Below are 25,694 nucleotides of genomic sequence, written 5' to 3' on the forward strand. Positions count from 1 at the left end.
GGTAGAACTGGGGAGCAGATGCAAATACAGATTATCATTAGCAAAGAGTTCTGACTGCACAGAGACCATAATAAATCAATTGCTTGCAGACTCATATCAAAACCCTATCAGTGACTGGCAAGTGAAAATAAGCTCAGGGCTCCCACTGATGCTGCATTATGGTGAGTTGTATAATTATTTCATTAGATCTTACAACGTAATAATAATAGAAATAAAGTGCACAATAAATGTAATGTGCTTGAATCATAACAAAACCACCCGCCCCCCCAACCCCCAGTCCATGGAAAAATTGTCTTCCACAAAACCGCTCCATGGTGCCAAAAAGGTTAGAGACCACTGCCTTATAAGATATACTATATGCAATTATTTTCCCCCATTTTGTGGGTTATCCTTTCATGCTACTGATAGTACCCTTCACACACTTTTGAAGGACATAAATATATAAGACATATTTGTTCTTAAGCAGAAAACCTAAATGATGCAAAAATATGAATTTTCACAAAATTACTATACAAATTAAATGCAACTTTAGTTAAAATCACAACAAAATTTTACTGGAAACTGAATAAACAAAATTCATAGAAATTAAAAAGGTCTAAGAATGGTAGAATAGTGGCAGGTATCAGAACTAGATATATAAATAGATACCTTTATATCAGCATATGCTATAAAACTACAATTAGTAAAACAGTATTGTGTTGACATTAAGAATAAACAAATGGACCAAAATTCAAAAGTATACTGAGGGCTTCCCTGGTGGCGCAGTGGTTGAGAGTCTGCCTGCCGATGCAGGGGACACGGGTTCGTGTCCTGGTCTGGGAAGATCCCACATGCCACGGAGCGGCTGGGCCCGTGAGCCATGGCCGCTAAGCCTGCGCGTCCGGAGCCTGTGCTCCGCAACGGGAGAGGCCACAACAGTGAGAGGCCCGCGTACCGCAAAAAAAAAAAAAAAAAAAAAAAAAAGTATATTGAATGATATATGAGACTTAATACATGTTAAAAGTAGCACATTCATATGAGAATGGATTATGTAATTAATAAAAGGAACTAGCACAACTGACCATAACTCAAAAGCTATTGAAAAAAAAAAAAAAACACACACTTCACATTTGACAATTAAAATAAAAAATGTTATCCATCATATAAGATACTATAACCAAAATCTGTAATAGTCTAGGGATCATTTGGAAAAATATCTGATAAATAACAGATAAATTATACAAATTACAGATAAACAGTTACAGATACTCAATTTAAAGATCTCTCATAAACTAGAAAAAACAAATGGCCAAAGGATATGAAAAGATAAAAAGGTATTTCAAATAGCCAGTAAACTTATGAAAAGGTGTTCAAACTCAGTGGTAATCACTAAAGTAACACTGAGATCATTTAATACTGATCAAATTGGCAAAAAGTTCAATAGAATAGTAAATACTCTATCAGGTGAAAGGTACTTTCTTACATTGCTGGTATAAAAGGAAATTGTAAAAGCCTCTTCTGAAAGCATGCGTGCACACACACACACGTTTATATATGTGTTCGTTCAGGAGCACCAATGAAGATATGGAAGGATTTAAGGCTACCTCAGCAGGATGAGGGGAGTAATGATTAGTAGCTTTTTCTTTTAAATCTTTGACTCTCCTCAAATGAAGGACTTTTCTAATTTGAAAGATGCAAATAAAACTTTACAAACTGGCAGCACATATAAATGACTGAAGGAAATGCAACAAAATGCAACAAAGAGAAAAAGAACACTGACCACATATATTCAAATATCAAATCATTATGTTGTATTCCTGAAACTAGTATTATGTAAATTATACCTTAGTTAAAAAAACAAATGCTCAAGGAGTCCATGGAGAGGCCCACATGGGAGGAAATTAAGGCTTCCTGCCAGCAAACAGACCCACATAAGTGTCATCTTGGAAATACATCCTTAGCCCCAGTCAAGCCTTCAGATGACTGCAACCCTGGCCATGATCTTGACTACCACCTCATGAGATTACAAGCCAGCACCACCTAACTAAGTTGCTTCTGAATTCCTGACCCACAGAAACTGTATGAGATCATAAATATTTTTTTAAAAAAAAGAAGAAAAGAAAAGAAAAAAGAAAAATCTATTTGAAAACTCTTAAAGCTATGGTCCCTATAATAATTCTTAGTTAATGTCTCTTACGACATCCTATTAACAACGCTCCTATCACTAAAACAAAAAACCACATAATAATCAGATAAAACTTATTATTCTGCAAATCAAAACAACGAGGTACCACCTCACACCGGTCGGAATGGCCATCATTAAAAAGTCTACAAATAATAAATGCTGGAGAGGGTGAGGAGAAAAGGGAACCCTCTTACACTGTTGGTAAGAATGTAAATTGGTGCAGCCACTATAGAAAACAGTTATGAAGGTTCCTCAAAAAACTAAAAATAGGGTTTTCCTGGTGGCACAGTGGTTGAGAGTCCACCTGCCAATGCAGGGGACACAGGTTTGTGCCCTGGTCCGGGAGGATCCCACATGCCACGGGGCAGCTGGGCCCATGAGCCATGGCCACTGAGCCTGCGTGTCTGGAGCCTGTGCTCCACAACAGGAGAGGCCACAACAGTGAGAGGCCCACGTACCACAAAAAAAAAAAAACAAACAAAAAAAAACCTAAAAATAAAGTTGCCAAATGATCCAGCGATCCCACTCCTGGTCATATACCCAGACAAAACGATAATTCGAAAAGATACATGCACCCCTATGTTCATAGCAGCACTATTTACAATAGCCAAGACATGGAAACAACCTAAATGTCCACTGTTGGATGAATGGATAAAGATGTGGCACATATATACAATGGAATATTACTCAGCCGTTAAAAAGAAAGAAGTAATGCCACTTGCAGCAACATGGATAGACCTAGAGATTATCAGACTAAGTGAAGTAAGTCAGAAAGACAAATAACATATATCACTTATATGTGGAATTGAAAATACAACACAAATGAACATATCTATGAAACAAAAATGAACTCACAGATATAAAGAACACACTTGTGGTTGCCGAGGGGGAGTGGGGAGGGAAGGATTGAGAGCTTGGGATTAGCAGATGCAAACTATTATACATAGGATGGATAAACAACAAGGTCCTACTATATAGCACAGGGAACTATATTCAATATCCTATGATAAACCATAATGGAAAAGAATATATATGTATAACTGAGTCACTCTGCTGTGCAGCAGAAATTAAACACAACATTGTAAATCAACTATATTTCAATAAAATAAAAAAAAAAAACTTACTCATGTTTTGTTTTGTTTTGTTTTGTTTTAAATACACTGACAGTGGACTTGAGAGGGACTCAGAAACAACTTCATCCATTTCACAATTCTGCCTAGGCTGACCCTGACCTTGTCACTCAAGCTGACATATGTGCTACCTTCAGCATTTCTAACTCTTTTTTTTTTTCTTTTTGCGGTACGCAGGCCTCTCACTGTTGTGGCCTCTTGCGTTGTGTAGCACAGGCTCCAGATGCGCAGGCTCAGTGGCCATGGCTCACTGGCCCAGCCACTCCGCAGCTTGTGGGATCTTCCCAGACCAGGGCACGAACCCGTGTCCCCTGCATCAGCAGGCGGACTCTCAACCACTGCGCCACCAGGGAAGCCCCTAACTCTTTAAATATATCTAGGCAAATATCACCCATGGGGATGCTACCAACCTGATTTGTTGACAGTTTCACTTGATTCCACAACTAACTGCAGAGGGGCTTCTTTCTTCCTTGAAGAAACTGTACCTGACTTTGGATGTGATTTCTGGCACTGAGTCTAAAAGAGATACAACATTAGATCTATTCTATTAAATTACCAATTTTGATTAAACACATTTGTTCTTAAATGGAAAAAAAAAGCATTTTTAAAAACAATAAACCAGCTGGTAAAGTTGCATACTTAAATCCTTAGAAACCAATTTCATATTATCTAGAAAAGCTGAAATTTCATATAACCTATCACAGAAACAATGTTGCTCTGAACAGCTTTTAAAAACCTATTCTGCCAGAAGATTGGATAAATAAATTACCGTATAGTCATATATCACAATATCACAAATACAACAGTGAAAGGAATAAACTACAGCATATATGAATGATTATGTTAAACAAAAAAAGCAAGTCACACAAGTATATAATCTCATTTACGTTAAGTTCAGAATAGATGCAAAAACATGTAAAACACTAAATATATATAGTATTTAGAGATTCACTCTATGCAGGAAAGAGTTAATGCACCAGGCCTGATCACTTAAAAACCTGCTTACAGGACTAGCCCTTGGCTGGCACACAGAGTCTTGGCTTTCAAAATGTCTCCTCCATTACCAACTGGAACCTGCTATGCCAGCCTGCCTAGACTGTTTGTATAAACAATGTGATTTATGGTGAACACCTTCCTTCTTTCCTTCAGAGAATACAGAATTTTGGTGGGCAGAGCGTACCAATATAACCAGCTCCCAATAAAAACAGGCTAAATTTCAAAAGGCTTCCCAGGGCAGAAAGACTGTACATGTTTTATAGCATTTTACTGCTGGATGCAAAGAGTGAACTCTGTGTGGCCCCTTTGGAGAGCCTGACATGGATTCCACCATACTCTGCCTGATAACGTACTTTTCTCTTACTGATCTGGCTGTGTATCCTGACTATATGCCTATAACAAATCTCAGTCATGAGTACAACTAACTACAAGTGGAGTCTCATGAGTTCTATCTAGTGAAGCACCCAGCATGTGAATGGTAGTAGGACCTGTCTCAAGTAGTGAAAGAAATATTGACACAAATGTCAGCACACACCCACGTGTGGTAAAGCTATAAAGCAAAAGACGGGAATGATGAACATGAAATTCAAAACAGTGGTTACCTCTGTGCAGGGAGGAGAGGCAAAAGAATAAGATCACAAAGGGGCACATAGGTGCTTCAAAGGTACTGGTATTTCTGACATTGAGAAATGGGCACGTGGATGTTCATTTATGTTATTTTTAATACCTTATGTACATAACATGCTTTCTTTTGAAAATTTGAAATATATCAAGTTGTAAATTTTTTAATTCTAGAAAAGAGAAATCTCATTTATACATTACAGGTGGGAAAGTAAACTAATAGACCATTCTGAAGAAAAAACTGACAATACTTAACAATTTCATTTCAAAAGTACATATCCTAGAGAAATTCAGTTTACAAATGCAAACAAGGAGGCATAGACAAAGGCGTTCACTACATCATTATTATAATGAATAGAGGGAAAAAAAATCTAAAAATCTACCAATAGGGAAATATGTAAATAATGGAGCCACTACATTGCTAGTTCAGCAGATACACTATGGAACTCAATTACATAAAGTAACAAAAGCAAGTTTTTATTATATTCTACTCCCTTTTGAAACCTCACCAAGGATTTTTTTAATGCATTCTTTTTTTTTTTTAATTTATTTTATTTATTTATTTATTTTTGTCTGCATTGGGTCTTTGTTGCTGTGCGCAGGCTTTCTCTAGTTGTGGTGAGCGGGGGCTACTCTTCATTGCAGAGTGCAGGCTTCTCATTGAAGTGGTTCTCCTGTTGCGAAGCACAGGCTCTAGGTGCACAGGCTTCAGTAGTTGTGGCACATGGGCTCAGTAGTTGTGGCTCGTGGGATCTAGAGTGCAGGTTCAGTAGCTGTGGCGCACAGGCTTAGGTGCTCCACAGCATGTGGGATCTTCCCAGACCAGGGATCAAACTCGTGTCCCCTGCATTGGCAGGTACATTCTTAAGCAATGCATCACCAGGGAAGTCCCACTAAGGATTGTTTTAAATGTATAAACCCAGAAGGATGAAGAGAAAGAGAAGGGAGTAGATGAGAGACATCAATAAACCTCTTTAGGTTGGAAAGCAGATCAGTACCAACTAAGCAGCCCAGAAAGACCAGAAACATGCTAACAATGAAGTAAGCCCAGAAGCAGACAGATTTATGTTTAAGGAGAAACCCATAAGTTCAATTTTTCAAGGTACAATGCACCTCTAAAAGAGGGGCTCCAGGTAGGGCCTGCAAACAGAAGAGTTGTTAAAGGATGCATGGGGGGGAGCAGAGTCAAGATGGCGGAGTAGGAGGACATGGAATTCATGTCTCCACATAGCTAGAGCACCTACAAGGCACTAGTGGGGGACCTCAGACACCTATGGGGACAGGAAGAACCCCCAAGTGACCCGGTAGGACATACGGGAGGGAAAGTAGAGGCTGGTTGGGACCAGTGCCCTGAGGGGTGGCTGGGGAGGGGAGGAGTTCCCATGCTCAGGAGGGGCCCACCCATGGTGAAGGGTTTGGCGGGACAGGGAGAGACCTTCAGGGGATTGGAGAATCAGAGGGGAATGTGGCCAGAGTTTCCCCCAACCTCTCGGCCCCTAGATAGTCTGCTGGGGTCCCAGGCCAAAACCCTTAAACTTAAGGTCCCCTCAGGGACTGTTTCTTTTTTTCTTTTGCGGTACGTGGGCCTCTCACTGTTGTGGCCTCTCCCGTTGCAGAGCACAGGCTCCGGACGCGCAGGCTCAGCAGCCATGGCTCACGGGCCTAGCCGCTCCACGGCATGTGGGATCTTCCCAGACCGGGGCACAAACCCGTGTCCCCTGAATCAGCAGGCAGACTCTCAACCACTGTGCCACCAGGGAAGCCCCCCTCAGGGACTTTTCCAGCCACATGGGTCTTGAACCTAGGTCCTGCCACCCCACAGCAAAGGTCTTCTCTGGTTTGTTTGGGTTTTTTTCTTTTTTTTTTTCTTCCTGTTCTGGTTCTGTTTTACCTTGTTGTTGTTCATTTATATATAAATTTTCTAAAAAACTTTTTACTTTTCTAATTTTATTTTTTATTCTTTGTTATACTTTTGCCTTTTTTGTTTTTTTGTTTTGTTTTTCTGCCACACCATGCAGCTTGCAGGATCTTGGCTCCCAAGCTGGGGGTCAGGCATGAGCTCCTGTAGTGGGAACGCTGAGTCCAAACTGCTAGACTAACAGAGAACCTCATACCCCAGGGAATATTAATCACAGTGAGGTTTCCCAGAGTTCCTCATCTTGGCACCAAGACCCAGCTCTACCCAACTGCTTGCAAGCTCCAGTGCTGGATGCCTCAGGCCAAACAACCTGTAAGACAGGAACACAGCCCCACCCACCAAAAACAATAAAAAGATGAGACAACAAAAAAATGTTACAGATGAAGAAGCAAGGTAAAAACCTACAAGACCAAATAAATGAAGAAGAAATAGGCAACCAACCTGACAAAGAATTCAGGGTAATTATGGTAAAGATGCTCCAAAATCTCAGAAATAGAATGAAGGCATGGATCGAGAAAATACAAGAAATATATAACAAAGACCTAGAAGAACTAAAAAACAAACAGTGATGAACAACATAATAACTAGAATGAAAAATACTCTAGAAGGAATCAATAGCAGAATAGTTGAGGCGAAAGAACAAATAAATAAGCTGAAAGATAGAACGGTGGAAATAACTGCTGAAGAGCAGAATAAAGAAAAAAGAGAGAAGATAATTGAGAAGGGTCTCAGAGACCTCTGGGGCAACATTAAATGCACCAACATCTGAATTATAGGGGTCCCAGAAGAAGAAAAGAAAGAGAAAGGATCAGAAAAAATATTTGAAGAGATTATAGTTAAAAACTTCCCTAACATGGGAAAGGAAATAGCCACCCAAGTCCAGGAAGCACAGAGAGTCCTATATAGGAGAAACACACCAAGACACATACTAATCAAACTAACAAAAATTAAATTCAAAGAAAAAATACTAAAAGCAGCAAGGGTAAAGCAACAAATAACATACAAAGGAATTCACATACAGTTATCAGCTTATTTTTCAGCAGAAACTCTGCAGGCCAGAAGGGAGTGGCAGGATATATTCATTCAGTCTCATTCAGACTTGATGGACAAATCAAAATGTTTACAGATAAGCAAAAGTTAAGAGAATTCAACACCACCAAACCAGCTTTATGACAAACGTGAAAGGAACTTCTCTAGGCAGAAAAGGAAAAGACCCACAGAAACAAACCAAGACAATTAAGAAAATGGTAATAGGAACATAGGTATCAATAATTACCTTGAATGTAAATGAATTAAATGCTCCAACCAAAATACACAGACTGGCTGAATGGATACAAAAACAAGACCCATATATATGCTGTCTACAAGAAAGACCTAGGGACACATACAGACTGAAAGTGAGGGGATGAAAAAAGACATTCCATGAAGATGGAAGTCAAAAGAAAGCTGGAGTAGCAATACTCATATAAGACAAAACAGACTTTAAAATGAAGACTGTTACAAGAGATAAGGAAGGACACTACATAATGATCAAGGGATCAATACAAAAAGAAGATATAACAATTATAAATATTTATGTACCCAACAGAGGAGTACCTCAAAACATAAGGCAAATGCTAACAGCCATAAAAAGGGAAAACAACAGTAACAAAATAATAGTGGGGGACTTAAAACACCCCACTCACACCAGAGGACAGATCATCCAGACAGAAAATAAGTAATGAAATACCAGCTTTAAATGACACAATAGACCAGACAGATTTAATTGATATTTATAGGACATTCTACCCAAAAGCAGCAGAATACACTTTCTTCTCAAGTGCACATGGAATATTCTCCAGGATAGATCACATCTTGGGTCACAAATCGAGCCTCGGATTATTTAAGAAAACTGAAATCGTATCAAGCATCTTTTCCGACCACAACGCTATGAGATTAGAAATCAATTACAGGAAAGAAACTGTAAAAAAAAAAAAAAAAAAAAAAAACCACATATGGAAGCTAAACAGTGTGCTGCTAAATAACCAAGAGATCACTGAAGAAATCAAAGAGGAAATAAAAAATACATAGAAACAAATGACAATGAAAACACAACGGCCCCAAACCTATGGGACGCAGCAAAAGCAGTTCCAAGAAGGAAGTTTTGTTTTTTTTTTTTTAATTTATTTAATTAATTTATTTATGGCTGCGTTGGGTCTTCGTCTCCGCGCGAGGGCTCTCTCCAGTTGTGGCAAGCGGGGGCCACTCTTCATTGCGGTGCGCGGGCCTCCCACTATTTTGGCCCCTCCCGTTGCGGAGCACAGGCTCCAGACGCGCAGGCTCAGCAATTGTGGCCCACGGGCCCAGCCACTCCGCGGCACGTGGGATCCTCCCAGACCAGGGCTCGAACCCATGGCCCCTGCACCGGCAGGCAGACTCCCAACCACTGCGCCACCAGGGAAGCCCCAAGAAGGAAGTTTATACCAATTCAATGTCACCTCAAGAAACAAAAAAACTCCCAAATAAATGATCTAATCTTACACCTAAAGCAACAAGAGAAAGAAGAACAAAGAAAACCCAAAATTAGTAGAAGGAAAGAAGCCATAAAGATCAGACCAGAAATAAATGAAATAGAAATAAAGAAAATAATAGCAAAGATCAATAAAACTAAAAGTTGGTTCTTTGAGAAGATAAACAAAATTGATAAACCTTTAGCCAGGACATCAGAAAAAAAGGGAGAGAACTCAAATCAGTAAAATTAGAAATGACAGACTTCCCTGGTGGCACAGTGGTTAAGAATCATGCCTGCCAACGCAGGGGACATGGATACAAGCCCTGGTCCAGGAAGATCCCACATGCCGCGGAGCAACTAAGCCCGTGCGCCACAACTACTGAGCCTGCACTCCAGAGCCCGTGAGCCACAACTACTGAGCCCATGAATCACAACTACTGAAGCCACTCACTCTAGGGCCTGTGCTTCGCAACAAAAGAAGCCATCGCAATAAGAAGCATGCGCAGCACAACGAAGAGTAGCCCCCGCACACCAAAACTAGAGAAAGCCCACGTGCAGCAACGAAGATCCAACACAGACAAAAATAAATTAATTAAATAAATTTGTAAAAAAAAAATTAGAAATGAAAAAGGAGCAATTACAACTGACATCACAGAAATACAAAGAATCATAAGACACTACAACAAGCAACTATATGCCAATAAAATAGAAAACCCAGAAGAAATGGACAAATTCTTAGACAGGTGCAAACTTCCAAGACTGAACCAGGAAGAAATAGAAAATATAAACAGACCAATCACAAGTAATGAAATCTAAACTGTAATTAAAAATTTTCCAACAAACAAAAGTCCAGGACCAGATGGCTTCACAGTTGAATTCTATCAAGCGTTTAGAGAATAGTTAACACCTATCATTCTCAAACTCTTCTAAAAAATTGCAGAGATGAACACTCCCAAATTCATTCTGTGAGGCCACCATCATCCTGATACCAAATCCAGACAAAGATATCACAAAAAAAGAAAATTACAGACCAATATCACTGCTGAACATAGACACAAAAATCCTCAACAAAATACCAGCAAACAGAATCTAACAACACATTAAAAGAATCATACACCATGATCAAGTGGGATTTATTCCAGGGATGCAAGGATTCTTCAACATACGCAAATCAATCAATGTGATACACCACATTAACTGAAGAATAAAAACCATATGGTCATCTCAATAGATGAAGAAAAAGCTTCTGACAAAATTCAACACCCATTTATGATAAAAACTCTCCAGAAAGTTGGCTTAGAGGGAACCTACCTCTACATAATAAAGGCCATATACAACAAACCCACAGCAAACATCATTCTCATTGGTGAAAAACTGAAAGCATTTCCTCTAAGATCAGGAACAAGACCAGGATGTCCACTCTCACCACTATTATTCAACATAGTTTTGGAAGTCCTAGCCACAGCAATAAGAGAAGAAGAATAAATCAAAGGAATCCAAATTGGAAAAGAAGTAAAACTGCCACTGTTTGCAGATGACATGATACTATACATAGAGAACCCTAAAGATGCCACGAGAAAACTACTAGAGCTAATCAATGTATTTGGTAAAATAGCAGGATACAAAATTAATTCACAGAAATCTCTTGCATTCCTATACACTAACAACGAAAGATCAGAAAGAGAAATTAAGGAAACAATCCCATTCAGCATTGCAACAAAAAGAATAAAATAAAAATAACTAGGAATAAACCTCCCTAAGGAGGCAAAAGACCTGTACACAGAAAACTGTAAAACAGTGATGAAAGAAATCAACTGTAAAACACTGATGAAAGAAATCAAAGATGACACAAACAGATGGAGAGATATACCATGTTCTTGGATGGGAAGAATCAATACTGTGAAAATGACTATACTACACAAAGCAATCTACAGATTCAATGCAATCCCTATCAAATTACCGATGGCATTTTTCACAGAACTAGAACAAAAAATTTTTTAATTTGTATGGAAGCACAAAAGACCCCAAACAGCCAAAGCAATATTGAGAAAGAAAGATGGAGATGGAGGAATCAGGCTCCCTGACTTCAGACTGTACTACAGCTAGAGTCATCAAGACAGTATGGTACTGGCACAAAAACAGAAATATAGATCAATGGTACATGATAGAAAACCCAGAGATAAACCCACACACTTATGGTCAACTAATTTATGACAAAGGAGGCAAGAATATACAATGGAGAAAAGACAGCCTCTTCAATAAGTGGTGTTGGGAAAACTGGACAGCTACATATAAAAGAATGAAATTAGAACACTCCCTAACACCATACACAAAAATAAACTCAAAATGGATTACAGACCTAAACATAAGGCCAGACACTATAAAACTCTTAGAGGAAAACATAGGATGAACACTCGATGACATAAATCACAGCAAGGTCCTTTTTGACCCACCTCCTAGAGTAATGAAAATAAAAACAAAAATAAACAAATGGGACCTAATTAAACTTAAAAGCTTTTACACAGCAAAGGAAACCATAAACAAGATGAATAGACAACCCTCAGAATGGGAGAAAATATTTGCAAATGAAATGACAAAGGATTAATCTCCAAAATATACAAACAGCTCAGGCAGCTCAGTATCAAAAAAAACCAACCCAATCAAAAAATGAGCTGAAGACCTAAACAGACATTTCTCAGAACAAGATATACAGATAGCCAACAAACATATGAAAAGATGCTTAACATCACTAATCATTAGAGAAATGCACATCAAAACTATAATGAGGTATCATCTCACACCGGTCAGAATGGCCATCATCAAAAAATCTACAAACAATAAATGCTGGAAAGGGTGAGGAGAAAAGGGAACCCTCCTGCACTGCTGGTGGGAATGTAAATTGATACAGCCACTGTGGAGAACAGTATGGAGGTTCCTTAAAAAACTAAAAATAGAACTACCATATGACCCAGCAATCCCACTACCAGGCATATACCCTGAGAAACTGTAATTCAAAAAGACACATGTACCCCAATGTTCACTGCAGCACTATTTACAATATAGCCAGGTCATGGAAACAACCTAAATGTCCACTGAGAGATGAATGGATAAAAGAAGATGTGGTACATATATAAATACAATGGAATATTACTCAGCCATAAAAAGGAATGAAATTGGGTCATTTGTGGAAATGTGGATGGATCTAGAGTCTGTCATACAGAGTGAAGTAAGTCAGAAAGAGAAAAACAAATTTCATATATTAATGCATATATGTGGAATCTAGAAAAATCGTACAGATAAACCTATTTCCAGGGTAGGAATAGAGACGCAGATGTAGAGGATGGGCGTGTGAACATAGAGGCAGAAGGGGAGGGTGGGATGAACTGGGAGATTAGGTTTGATATAAAAACACTACCACATGTAAAATAGATAGCTAGTGGGAACCTGCAGTATAGCACAGGGAGGACAGCTTGGTGCTCTGTGATGACCTAGAAGGGCGGGATGGTGGGGCATGCAAGGGAGGTCCAAAAGGCAGGGGATATATGTATACATATAGTTGATTCACTTTGTTTTACAGCAGAAACTAACACAACATTGTAAAGCAATTATACTCCAAAAGGAACTTGCCTGGTGGCACAGTGGTTAAGAATCCGCCTGCCAATGCAGGGGACACGGGTTCGAGCCCTGGTCCGGGAAAATCCCACATGCCGCAAAGCAACTAAGCCCGTGCACCACAACTACTGAGCCTGAGCTCTAGAGCCTGCGAGCCACAACTACTGAAGCCCACGCACCTAGAGCCCATGCTCTGCAACAAGAAAAGCCACCGCAATGAGAAGCCTGCACACCGCAACAAAGAGTAGCCCCAGCTCGCCACAACTAGAGAAAGCCCGTGCACAGCAACAAAGACCCAACGCAGCCAAAAATAAAAATAAAATAAAATAAATAAAAATTTAAAAAATTATACTCCAATAAATAAAATTTCTGTAATAAAAATTTTAAAAAAATTTAAATGTAAGTATACGAAGCAGTCAGTCACTGAGTCCCTCCTCTTCCTACCCAAACAGAAGATTAAATGTTTTCTCCCTTGAGTTTTGAATCAGAGAGACTGTGAGCTCAAAGACATGAAATATAACTGAAGGTAAGAGTAACACATTGAAAACAGAAATATTAAGTGCAAGTATTCAAATTGCACCTTTCCCCTTACCCACCGGGCTGAGAACACTCACAGTTAGAATCAGACCCCTAAGCAGGAAAGAAGAATTCTTTGTCAGAAAAACTTATCAAGTCAAGAGAAAAAAACCTGCAGATATTAACAACTGGACATCCACAATAATGTGGCCCGGACAAATCATACCATGGTGAAATCTACCAATGTACAACTCTAACTCTGCAAATACAGCTTCCAATCACCATTTTAGTTTTTCATCCTTAAAAGTGAGACCGATAAGGATCACTGGACCACTGGACATTTGACAAAAAGCTCTAGTGTAAAAGGTAATGAGCAAAGTAAGCGGAAAAGGTACTTGTATGAAACAGAAACTCTTAAGAAGAAATCTTAATTAAAAGAATTAGAAGGGCTTCCCTGGTGGCACAGTGGTTGAGAGTCTGCCTGCCGATGCAGGGGACACGTGTTCATGCCCCAGTCCGGGAGGATCCCACATGCTGCGGAGCGGCTGGTCCCGTGAGCCATGGCCGCTGGGCCTGCGTGTCTGGAGCCCGTGCTCCACAGCAGGAGAGGCCACAGCGGTGAGAGGCCCACATACCGCCAAAAAAAAAAAAAAAAAGAATTAGAAGAACCTAACATCGAGGAATATCATGAAATTTCAAATCAATAAAGACAGATGACAAGATTCTAAAAGCTTGTAAACATGAAAAAATAGTGGCTCACAAAGGATCAATCAGAGCAATATTCTCAACAACACAAGAAGCTTTAAAAAAAATAGAGCATGTCTTTAGAAGTCTGAAAGAGAATCATTTCCAGCCTAGAATTCTATACACATAATTACCCATCATGAGGGTAAAGTCATGGTATTTTCAAACATTTAAGGTCTTAAATTCTCAGGACGCTACTAAAGGATGAGCCCCACCAAAAAAAAAAAAAAAAAAAAAAAGAAAGAGGGCAAGAAATATGAGCTACAGAACAGGACAAAAGAGAAGGGACTTCCCTGGATGATAAAGGGAAATCACATTGCCAACACTTACGTGACAGGCCTAAAGATGTACAGGAACAAAAAACAGAGAAGAGAGATCTAGGAAGGATAGCTCCAGAAAAAAATTGAAAATGATGAATTACTTGATGTGTCTACATACACTGAGAAAACATTTATAACTCTGTCACAGAAACTGGTTATAAATTAGTCAGAGGTGCACAGAATATCAACAAATTTAAAAACCAAGACAAGTAAATCAAGAGAAAACTAAGAGATAAGCAAATGGCTAAGCAAACTGTGGTATATCCATACCATGAAATACCACTCAGCAATATTCCAAAAAGTTATATACTATATGATTCCATTTAAACAACATTCTTGAAATGACAAAACTGTAAAAATAAAGAACAGATTAGGGGTTTCAGGAGTTGAGGGAGTAAGGGTGAGAGAGAAGTAACTTGTTATAAAAGGATAAGAGGGATCCTATAGTGATGGAATTTTTCTGTATCCTGTCTGTATCAATGTCAATATCCTGGTTGTAATGTTGTACTACAGTTTTGCAAGATGTTACCTTTAGAGGAAACTAGGTAAATCATACACAGTCCTGAATTCTACTATTTGTTACAGCTGCTATAAATCTACAATTATCTCAAAACAAAAGGCTTAAAAAAAAAAGTAGAAGCTCCCAGTAATATCTCTCTATAGAGAAGGTTATTTTTTTCTCCTTTTAAACAGATTGGATTGAAATGATTAGATCCTCACTCTCAAGGACTGAGCTGGGTCTGATATGACATTTTAGTAAGACTCAGTCCACTCGTAACCTGCCCTGTTCTTCAGAATGCCCCCTCCTGGGTTACTGAGAGCCTAGTGAGCCTGTTTAACCCTTAAAGATTGTGAGATATTCAGTCCAGCCCTTCAGAGGTTTTTGCTCAACTTTTTAGCCTCTGGCCTCAAATTGTTCAAAATGTGTCAAATGCCTATTTGTGGTGGGCCACTTTCCTGCAGTAGGACTTTACCTTCTTAGCACAGCAAGACTACATGTTTCACTCCTCCATTCTGGCCTAAGGTTCTTCACTACCTCAGAACTTACAAATGTTCTTTAAGGAAAAGTGGCTATACATTTGAGGCGCCTCCAGAATTCCAATTTGTCATGCCATCCCTGCACAAGTGACAAAATCTCTGCTTTCCCTCAGTGGACTCACACTGTCTGGACCAACCTAAAATCCTCAGCTTTTGCCCAAAATTAACATACTCTCAGGGAAGAAAATGACCAACAATCATCAACACATATTCTAAGGATTCCACTGTCTTTGAAATTTTAGTTCATCTAGTCCTTGTCGCTTCCACAGCTCCACAGCTCTAAAAACATGATTTGTTTTCATTTTATTTTTTTTTTTTAACCAGCTCTTCAGCAGGAGTGTTGACTTACTGTAATCTGTTACATCCTTCCTAAAAGTGGAACCTCTACCATAACCTTGATACCAAAGCCCAACAAGAACATTTTGAGAAAAGAAAAAAAAAAGACAATATTGTTCATGAACACAGATGCAAACATCTTAAATACTGGCAAACCAAATCAAAACAGGTTAATACTTTATGACCAAGTCAAGTTTATCCCAGGAAACTTAGTTGATTTAACTTTCAAAAATCAATATAATTGGGCTTCCCTGGTGGCGCAGTGGTTGAGAGTCTGCCTGCCAATGCAGGGGACACGGGTTTGTGCCCCGGTCCAGGAAGATCCCACATGCCGCGGAGCAGCTGGGCCCATGAGCCATGGCTGCTGAGCCTGAGCGTCCGGAGCCTGTGCTCCGCAACGGGAAAGGCCACAACAGTGAGAGGTCCGCGTACCGCCAAAAAAAAGAAAAAAAAAATCAATATAATTTATCACATTAAAGAAGGTCTCTCAATTCTGACAGAATTGGATGTCTTCATTTCTTGGAACCAAAAGGCTATATGTGTTTATTTGTTTATTCAAGTTTCTAGTGAATGTTATTTCTATAACTACAGGTATTCCTCAGAGATATTGCAGGGTCAGTTCCACACCACCCCAATAAAGCAAGTACTGCAATAAAGCAAGTCACATGAATTTTTTGATTTCCCAGTGCATATAAAAGTTATGTTTACACTATACTGTAGTATATTAAGTGTGCAATAGCATTATGTCTAAAAAAAAGTACATACCTTAATTAAAAAATATTTAATGTTAACCATCATCTGAGCCTTCTGGAAGTCATAATTTTTTTGCAATGGTAACATCAAAGATCTCTGATCACAGATCATAACAAATATAATTATAATGAAAATGTCTGAAATATTGTAAGAATTACCAAAATATGACAGAGAGACATGAAGCAAGCAAATGCTGTCGGAATAATGGCACTGACAGACTTGCTTGACACAGGGTTGCCACAAACCTTCAATTTGTAAAAAATGCACTATCTGTGAAAGGCAATAAAGCAAAGCACAATAAAACAAGGTATGTCTATATACAATTCTTCTAATTAGTATTGTGCTTTTGAATAATTTGTCTTTAATCATTAGCTTCAAAAACTCTATTCCAAAGTCTGCTATTTTGTAGAGTTAGGTCAACCTATCCTCTTAAGATATATAATCAAGAAAAGATTGATTCCCCTGTTTAGCAAATTGCCTTCAGTTTTAAAAAAATAACCAAACTTGCCAACCTGGATTAGGAACTTCAGTAGTTGCCCACTTTCCTAAAAACCTAATTTAGGCATCATTTAAGTAAGAGTGAAAAATAATTGTGTTAAAATTTGATAATTCTAATTCCCAGACCTCCAATTTCAAACACAGGAAATGTCAGACCAAAATTTTCACAAAATACCTCCAAATTTTATATAAACTCAATGGGAATATAGGGTTCCTTTTTAAGAATAAGACTTACAAACAACTAAAATGTATCTAACTATATATTGTGTATTGTTCACTCACTAAACTATTAAATTTGTACCAGTTCTCCTTTTTGACTTACCTCTTTACTTGGTGACTGAACACAAATGTCTTTTATTTTAGGTGTTGAATAAAGCACTGATTTTGTGGAATTTGTGCTAAAATCATTGGCAAGACCTAAAAAAAGTTAAAACAAAACATGTATAAAATTTTTTGGTTACAATTAAAAAAGGCCTACATGATATGTGAAGAAGCCTTTTGACTCTTTTAAGCGCAATTAGTTTAACTTAAGTACAGACATCAGTTCAATATTCAAATGTTCCTAGAAGGCATCAGGACTGAAACAGACAAACAAGATTCCTGAAGAAATATGTGCCAGTTCTTCTTTCAGAACTTGTAAAGAGAAGATACTTTTCCACTATCTGTGTTTTTCTTTGGTTGGCCTATTCTTTTATCCCAATACCTTCTGACACCGACCAGCACTAGGAAAAGTTTTTGCCATTATACTCTTTTCTTTAGAAAGGGGTGCAAATCACCAAACATTATCTCAAGCTCTCCAGTGATCCCAAGAATTCTGCACATTTATTTCCATTAATGAAATACTTTCTCTCGTGTATGATAATTATTTATGGAATTCCAGACTATAGGAATCTAGTGTGAACTAAAGGGAATAACAAATTATTCTCATTTTTGCCAGTATTATCTTCAGTATACTGGAAGGTACATGAAGGACTGCACATGTACTCAAAATTCCTGGGAAAATATTTTATATATTGAAATGCTAGAACATATTTGCTGAATTTGGTATTAAAGGACAAATTTACATTTTCATCCATCCCAACCCTCAAAGTCCATCTATAAATGAAACCTTACTTTTTTCTTCAAAACAGTCTAGTAAGATTTCCAGTATATTCTGGCCTTTCTCCGTATTAATGTCAGGTGCCCTAATAAGAAGGAAAGAAGGGAAAATGTTAACATATCATCTCCAAAAGATATTTGCTACTTATTAACATCTACCTTGAAAATTCCGTATCTCCTTATTATAAAATCTTAATTTTTACTTAATGGGAAAAATATCACCTTTACTATCTGAGGACAAAACAAGTATTTGACAGTCCAAGAGTTCCCAGAAAAGTATGTGAAGTAGTATGTCATTGTCTACATTAACAATTATATACCCTGACTGAATAGCCACATCTAAAGTTGTTTTAGACTACTGCTCTATCTAAACAATAACATAAACTTTTTTGAACATATTCAATCAATCCTGAAATGCTTCTTTAATAAAGACTCTATGGTCACAAGTCCTATCAGCTCCAAGTAACACAGTCTTCCCTACAAGATCTCAAATGCATTTCTGATTCAATACCTTTAATCTTAAGGAGCTAATGAATCAGTATAAATTTTTTAATTAAAATTTGTATTGAGACAATTGTAGATTGACATGCAGTTGTAAGAAATAATATAGAAGAGATCCCTTGTTCACTTTATCCAGTTTCCTGCAATGGTAACATTTCACAAAGCCATAGAGTATACTATCACAACCAGGATACTGATGTTGACAGAATCCACCAATCTTATTCAGATTTCTCCAGTTCTACATGTACTCATTTGCGTGTTTATGTTTGTGTATATAGTTAGTTCTATACACTTTATTACATTTGAAGGTTCAGATATGACCACCATAGTCAAAATACTGAACAGTTCCATCACCACAAAGATTCTTCTATTGCCCTTTTAGAACCACATCCACCTTTTCTTTTAGCCCCATGGAATAAACTGCATCTTTCTATTATTTCCATTCAATCCACTTTAGAGTGCTTTCCCCATAGTTGTCATTTAGTCAGAATTGAAACTGCCTCTTCCTGGTCCATCATTTATCAGGCGAATTTCTTTTCTCACCTCCATTAAGTCATTGAACTGCCTGCATTAATATTTCTCTGTTAATATAAAATAACTAAGATGACTGTACTTAACCAGTGGGTATATAAATCATTATTTTAGTCAGAGGTAATAGTTCTTCCTTTCTTCATTTAAAAATTCCACTTTCAAGATGCAAATAAAAATCATCTTAAAAGTTTAAGTACACAAATCACCTGGATGGTCGGCAAAATCTTCTTCTATAGTCATTTTTGAGATGATCCTGAAAGAAAAGTAAATCATCAATTTGGTGAAAGTTTAAGTTCTTTATTCACTCATTCAGCAAGTATTTGCTGACTGCCTATTATAATACTATAAAGAGGAATATCTTCTTGATCAAGTGAAAAAGAACTTGTCTCATATCCACTGTTTCCAAATGTTTGTTTATACTATTTCCTTACTCTGGATTTATTCCATCTTCTTCCTCCTCTTCCTCCTCTTCCTCTTCTTCTTCCTCCTCCTCCACCTCCCCCCATACCTCTTCCATCATCAAAATCATACTATCTGGGCTTCCAATAATTCAAGTTGGTTGACCAACAGTATCTATTTATCTCCTTTTCCTGCAAGGAGATCCCTCTGAAGTAACAGTAAAGGACTAAACTGGCATAAAATGACAATGAAAAAAGAGAATGGAAGAAAGGGCCATCTGTGGACAAACAAATATAACAGATTTCTGGAAGATGGAAAACAAATGAAACATGATAATTGATGAAACAGAAGAAAAGCAGCAGCCTAAAGTAAGCTCAGAGGATACTGTTCTGGATGAGGAGTGAATGGCCAGCATAAGGTAAATACCTAGGAAGTTAAGAATGAAATATCAGAAAAACTGAGGATAAAAAGATGTTAGAATGTTTCCAGAAAGAGAAAAGAGGTAACCCCAACAAAGAAGCAGCCCCAATAAATGGAAGCAACAGGAAAAATAAAACACACAGACATGCTGAAATTGGATATGGAGAGCATATTTGTGAGACTTTGGGTCCTATCTTTTAATTGTAAAATCTATAAAGTTAAATTTTCTAGTTGAAAATTTGGTGGTAATAGGAAGAACAGTATGCTTTTTAAAATAAATAAATTACTACCAATACAAAATGTTTAGTAAGCTGCACTCTTTTTTTTTTTTTTTTTTTTTTTTTGCGTTACGGGGGCCTCTCACTGTTGTGGCCTCTCCCGTTGCGGAGCACAGGCTCCGGACGCGCAGGCTCAGCGGCCATGGCTTACGGGCCCAGCCACTCCGCGGCATGTGGGATCTTCCCAGACCGGGGCACAAACCCGCGTCCCCTGCATTGGCAGGCGGACTCTCAACCACTGCGCCACCAGGGAAGCCCCGTAAGCTGCACTCTTCCTTGGCCCAATGGGATATAAATGACCCCACCCCATGTGAACACTCTCTTTACCCCACTCATGCTCTGACATCCTGAGCTGAGCCTCACTCCTGACTCTACTAAGGCTCCTACACACAACTTTGGACCACTGTAGTTTCCTACCCACGGGGACTGCTGCCACCTTGCTTCACTTTTGGATTGAATTATTCAGAAAGATGAAGACCTCTATTAGATTTTAAGAAACTTGAGAGCAGAAACTTTGTTTTAAGCTAGCTTATATTCTTCCCAGAGCCTTGCCTAGTGCATTGTATACCACACAAACACCATTTTTTGTTATCTTTTTGACGTGCCAAATAAATAAGACCAAAAATGTATGAGATAAAAGTGTCTTTCTTTAAAGAAGGTGACAGTGTTTCACATAGCCTGTTATCTTCAGGAGGTAAGTAAGGAGCAAAAGATTAAATCTATTTTATAGATAGCAAACTAAGGAACAAAGACATCTAACAAATCTGCATTTTATCACAAGTCATTTGATGGAAAATTAACTCAAGCACTTAGGTCTCTCATCAGTACTCAGCATTCTGAAACACTTAAGTAAACCCCTGAGAATGTTAGTTAACTCCCTTCCAAGGCCTCATTTAAGGTCACTCTTCTCCTAATTTAATACAATAAAATGATAGAGTCATCATATTTGCACACTAAATGTTTTTGAACATTAAATAACACCTGTAAAGTACTCTGTTCCTCCTTCAAATAGAAAAATTTTAAGGTTAAGACAGTTCTTTCCCTCAGCAAATATGAAATCGAGCACCTACTACAAGGCCAAATGCTATTTAGGCACGCTAGAAAACAAGTGGTGAATAAGACAAAAGAGGTCTCTTAATTCTAAATTAAAAGTTAGAACACAAAATTTTTTGATTTTCAAAATAAATACACATTCAAAAACTTGCAATTTCAACTCATTTTTCACTCAATTTCAATTTTAGTTTCTTCCATTTACTGTGAGATTATTTTTCTCAAAGAAAATAATATACAATACAGCAGGGTTTCTCAGCCCTAGCACTAATGACATTTTGGGGTGACTCTCTTTGTTGTGAGGGCCTGTCCTGTGCATTGGGAGGATGCTTGCAGCATCCCTGGCCTCCACCTAGATGCCCTTAGCACCCCCTCATCCATGCTTTCTCAGGACAACCAGAAATTTTTCCAGACAACACCAGACCGTCTCCTACAGGGCAAAATCACACCCAGTTAGAAACCACTTAAGTACAGGAATGACTGAGGATAATCTTTCAACTCCTTTCTCCCCTTGTCTTTTAAATGAGTTATGACGCAAAGTCAGATGTTAGAACTAAAAGGCTCAAAACAATTCTAAGGTTATGATAGGCATTTTAAAAGTGAACTGTGGAAATTTGCTCCTAGCCATGTCTTCTCACCAGACTTTAAGGATCAAGTGATTCCTGGCCAAGGAACAAAAGCAGAATCGTCCCATTCCCCAATGGATCTGAATGAAAACTGGTAATAAAATCAGATACAACTCCAAGAGAAAACACCGGAGAAGAACCAAGCTGGGTCTATAAGGAGCCCTGCACATAAGGTGGCACACATATTTATGCTGTGTCAAGGGCACTTGCATCTTACCATATCACTCTGAAGAATCACTACTATCTGAACAGCTGGATGTGTTTTATCAGGAAAATGATTTTTCTCTTTGTGTCAGTGTGTCTGCACTAGTGCTCTGGTGAGACCTTTTGTTGTAAAATAAAAGTGAACTGTGGTCAGACCAGCAGCTGCTCTTCCAGCTTCAGTTTTGTCCATCTCTCTCCTCCTCAGTCTGAGAAGCCAAGTGCAATACCCCGGAAGAAGGAAAGAGAACTTTGAAATAAGGAGACACAAGGGCAATGATTACAGAAGTTTGACTGGAGGCATGAAAAGCAAGAAAAGCAGTCAATGTGAGAACTAAGACAAGCTTCAACCAGTCTAAGCTTCCCATATTCTGAAGGGCATCATCTTAAAGATAGGAGAAATTCATAACAGAAAGGCAGAGATCTCAGTGAGAAAACAAGTTGTTTATTAATAATATCATTAATATTATTATTACTAATCGTAGATTTTAAACCATACCAACACTGATACAAATAAAACACAGATCATGGTTTAAAAAAAAAGAGAGAAAGATAAAGAATGAGAAGACAAGCCACAGACCAGGAGAAGATAGTTGCAAAAGGCACATCTGATAAGGACTGTTATCCAAAATATAAAAGAACACTTAAAACTCAACAAAAGGGCTTCCCTGGTGGCGCAGTGGTTGAGAATCTGCCTGCCAATGCAGGGGACATGGGTTCGAGCCCTGGTCTGGGAGGATCCCACATGCCGCGGAGCAACTGGCCCCGTGAACCACAATTACTGAGCCTGCGCGTCTGGAGCCTGTGCTCTGCAACAAGAGAGGCCGCGATAGTGAGAGGCCTGCGCACCGCGATGAGGAGTGGCCCCCACTTGCCACAACTAGAGAAAGCCCTCGCACAGAAACGAAGAGCCAACACAGCCATAAATAAATAAATAAATAAAATTTAAAAAAAAAAAAAAAAAACTCAACAAAAAGAAAACCCAATTAAAAAATAAATGGTTCAGGGGCTTCCCTGGTGGCGCAGTGGTTGAGAGTCCGCCTGCCGATGCAGGGGACACGGGTTCGTGCCCTGGTCCGGGAAGATCCCACATGCCGCGGAGCGGCTGGGCCCGTGAGCCATGGCTGCTGAGCCTAAGCGTCCGGAGCCTTGCTCCGCAACGGGAGAGGCCACAACAGTGAGAGGCCCGCGTACCGCAAAAAAAAAAAAAAAAAATGGTTCAAAGACCTTAACAGACACCTCACTTAAGAAGATATACAGATGACAAATAAGCATAAGAAAAGATGCTCCATATCATATGTCAAGCAGTAATGCAAGTTAAAACCAGATACCACTACCCATCTGGTTGTGTGACTAAACTCTGGAACAATGACAACTCTAAATGTGGAACAACGGGAACTCTCATTTTGGAAGGCAAAACGGTACAGCCACTTTGGAGGACAGCTTGGTGGTTTCTTACAAAAGTAAACATACTCTTACCACATGACCCAGCAATCATGCATTTTCTTTAGTCAACAGTATGAAAGGGTGGTATAGGAGTACTTTTTACTATGAGCACCTGCATTGTTTACATTATATATAACTGTCAACTGAAAAAAAATGGGCAACTTAAAATCTGCGAGTTAAGTTTTATTCGGGGACCTTACTGAGGACTACAGCCCCGTAGACAGGCTCTCAGCGAGCTCTGAGGAACAGCTCCAAAGAGGTAAGGGGGGGACCGGGATATACAGGAGTTTGGGATGGGAAAAAAAAGGTAGTCAAACATCAAAATCAGACACCTCAAGTTAATGATTTTTAGTGCTTCTCTATAAATGGGAAGATGCAAGAGTCTGGGCTCATTGAAGTTATTCCTTATGTAAGTCTCATAACTATCTAGGGCCAGTGTCCTGTTTTTCTCCATCCTGAATTCCCCTTAGGCACACCCTGCAGGCAGCTGCAGTTGCTGGTGGCTTGAAGGTGGGTAACATTCGTTGTTTACTGAAATGGCAGGTAACAGTTTTTCTCCACAATACATCTTTTTATACATACAAGCATACATATATAACTTTATTATAAATGGGAAGATCTTATTCATCCATGCTGAAGATCTTAAAAGGGGAGATAAAGTAGAAAACACAAGTTTAGGATAGGGGCTGCTATGGGTTGTATAAGGTATAGTAACCATAAGCGAAGTCTGAAATATAGAACAGTGAATACCACGGGAGTCCAGAAATAGGCCAACAAAAAAATGAGTTCCCGCCCCCTTCAGCCATTCACAGCTGGCACTTTTAACTAGTAGCTGCCTCTCAGAAAACTTTCTGTCAATAACAGACGCCTCTCTACACTAGCAACTCTGAAGCAAAGGCACACTTTCAAGGCGTTTCAATACTTCTAAGGACAGAAAATTATTTGGAGGACTAGGAACTGGAGTTAGGCTAACAAGTAGAAATCGCAAGATTCTCTGAAGAGAAAGACGCCGTCACGCCCGGGGATTACAAAAAGCCTTGAGGAAACACAAGTAAATTAACTCTAGCTATCGGCACCCGATCACTCCCGAGGTCAAAAAACTCGCGCGGCTTCCCCACTGAAACCCCCCAGAAGCCACAACACCTGCCCAAACGCTTCACTCTCCCCGCCTCGCTGGGTCCGCGGCCTGCACTTACCAGCCCCCACGCGGCCATGTTCCGGCGCGGCTCAGCCCGCGCAGGGTTTGGGGGCGGAAGTCCACACGGGACGCAGCTCCAGGCAGCCCAGCGAGGACGGAGTCACCCGAAGAACAGCCAGGCGGAAATCCAGTAGCACCTTAAGCGAAAGACGGCGGTAGATGGCAGGAACGAAAGAGCCGCGACCCAGCGAGCGCGCGCGAGTGCGCGCCCACTCGCGCGCATCCGCCTACGCAATTTAAAACGGGCTGCACATGCGCAGAATGGGCCCTTCGACTCCAAAGGAAGAAAGCCGTTAGGGGCCTGCCCCCTCACTGGTACTCTCCCGCAGTCCAGCCTTCCTCCTCCCAAGAGCCCCGCCCCATCACGTCGTAGCCCTTCCCCCATCTCATGTGTCCCCTAGTCCCTTACTCCCACAGCTTCATAGTCTCTCTCTCTCCCCCTTTCCCTCCTTACCTCCCTCCCTCCCTCCCTCCCTCCCTCTCTCTCTCTCTCCCTCCCTCAGCTTCATTCTTTCTCTCTCTCTCTCTCTCTCTCTCTCTCTCTCTCTCTCTCTCTCCTCTCTTCCTCTCTCTCTCTCTCCCTGTCTCTCTCTCTCCTTCCCACGCAGAGAAGGTGTAAAACTTCCTGACGGTTCTCTTATAAAGTAATACTTGGAAGGATAAGAGACAGAAATTGCAGAAGACGTTTGAAGAGTAATGTTTTACTGTGTAGGCTCATCACCCACACCTCAGCCCGTTTATGCATCATCTCTGAAAGCAATAATGTTATAGTAAAAATGGTGATGGATGATGTATTCTTTTTTCCAAAT

The 25,694-nt window shown here is 39.4% G+C and overlaps 1 protein-coding gene across 2 annotated transcripts in view; it reads right to left on the reverse strand.

Annotated features, from left to right (window-relative positions):
• CENPC (centromere protein C) overlaps positions 1–25,144 on the reverse strand; it is a 91,957-nt gene extending 66,813 nt beyond the window's left edge. For both annotated transcript variants that reach the window (XM_082629491.1, XM_082629490.1), the window contains exons 1-5: positions 24,884–25,144; positions 19,474–19,520; positions 18,251–18,321; positions 17,460–17,554; positions 3,705–3,810 (exon numbers count right to left, since the gene is read on the reverse strand). In XM_082629491.1, the coding sequence (XP_082485617.1) occupies positions 3,705–3,810; positions 17,460–17,554; positions 18,251–18,321; positions 19,474–19,520; positions 24,884–24,901 (337 nt within the window). In that variant the 5' untranslated portion in view covers positions 24,902–25,144. The remainder of the gene's footprint in view (positions 1–3,704; positions 3,811–17,459; positions 17,555–18,250; positions 18,322–19,473; positions 19,521–24,883) is intronic.
• Between the last annotated feature and the right edge of the window lie 550 nt (positions 25,145–25,694).

This window comes from Mesoplodon mirus, assembly GCF_964341445.2.
Source record: "Mesoplodon mirus genome assembly, chromosome: 2".
Lineage (NCBI taxonomy): Eukaryota > Metazoa > Chordata > Mammalia > Artiodactyla > Ziphiidae > Mesoplodon > Mesoplodon mirus.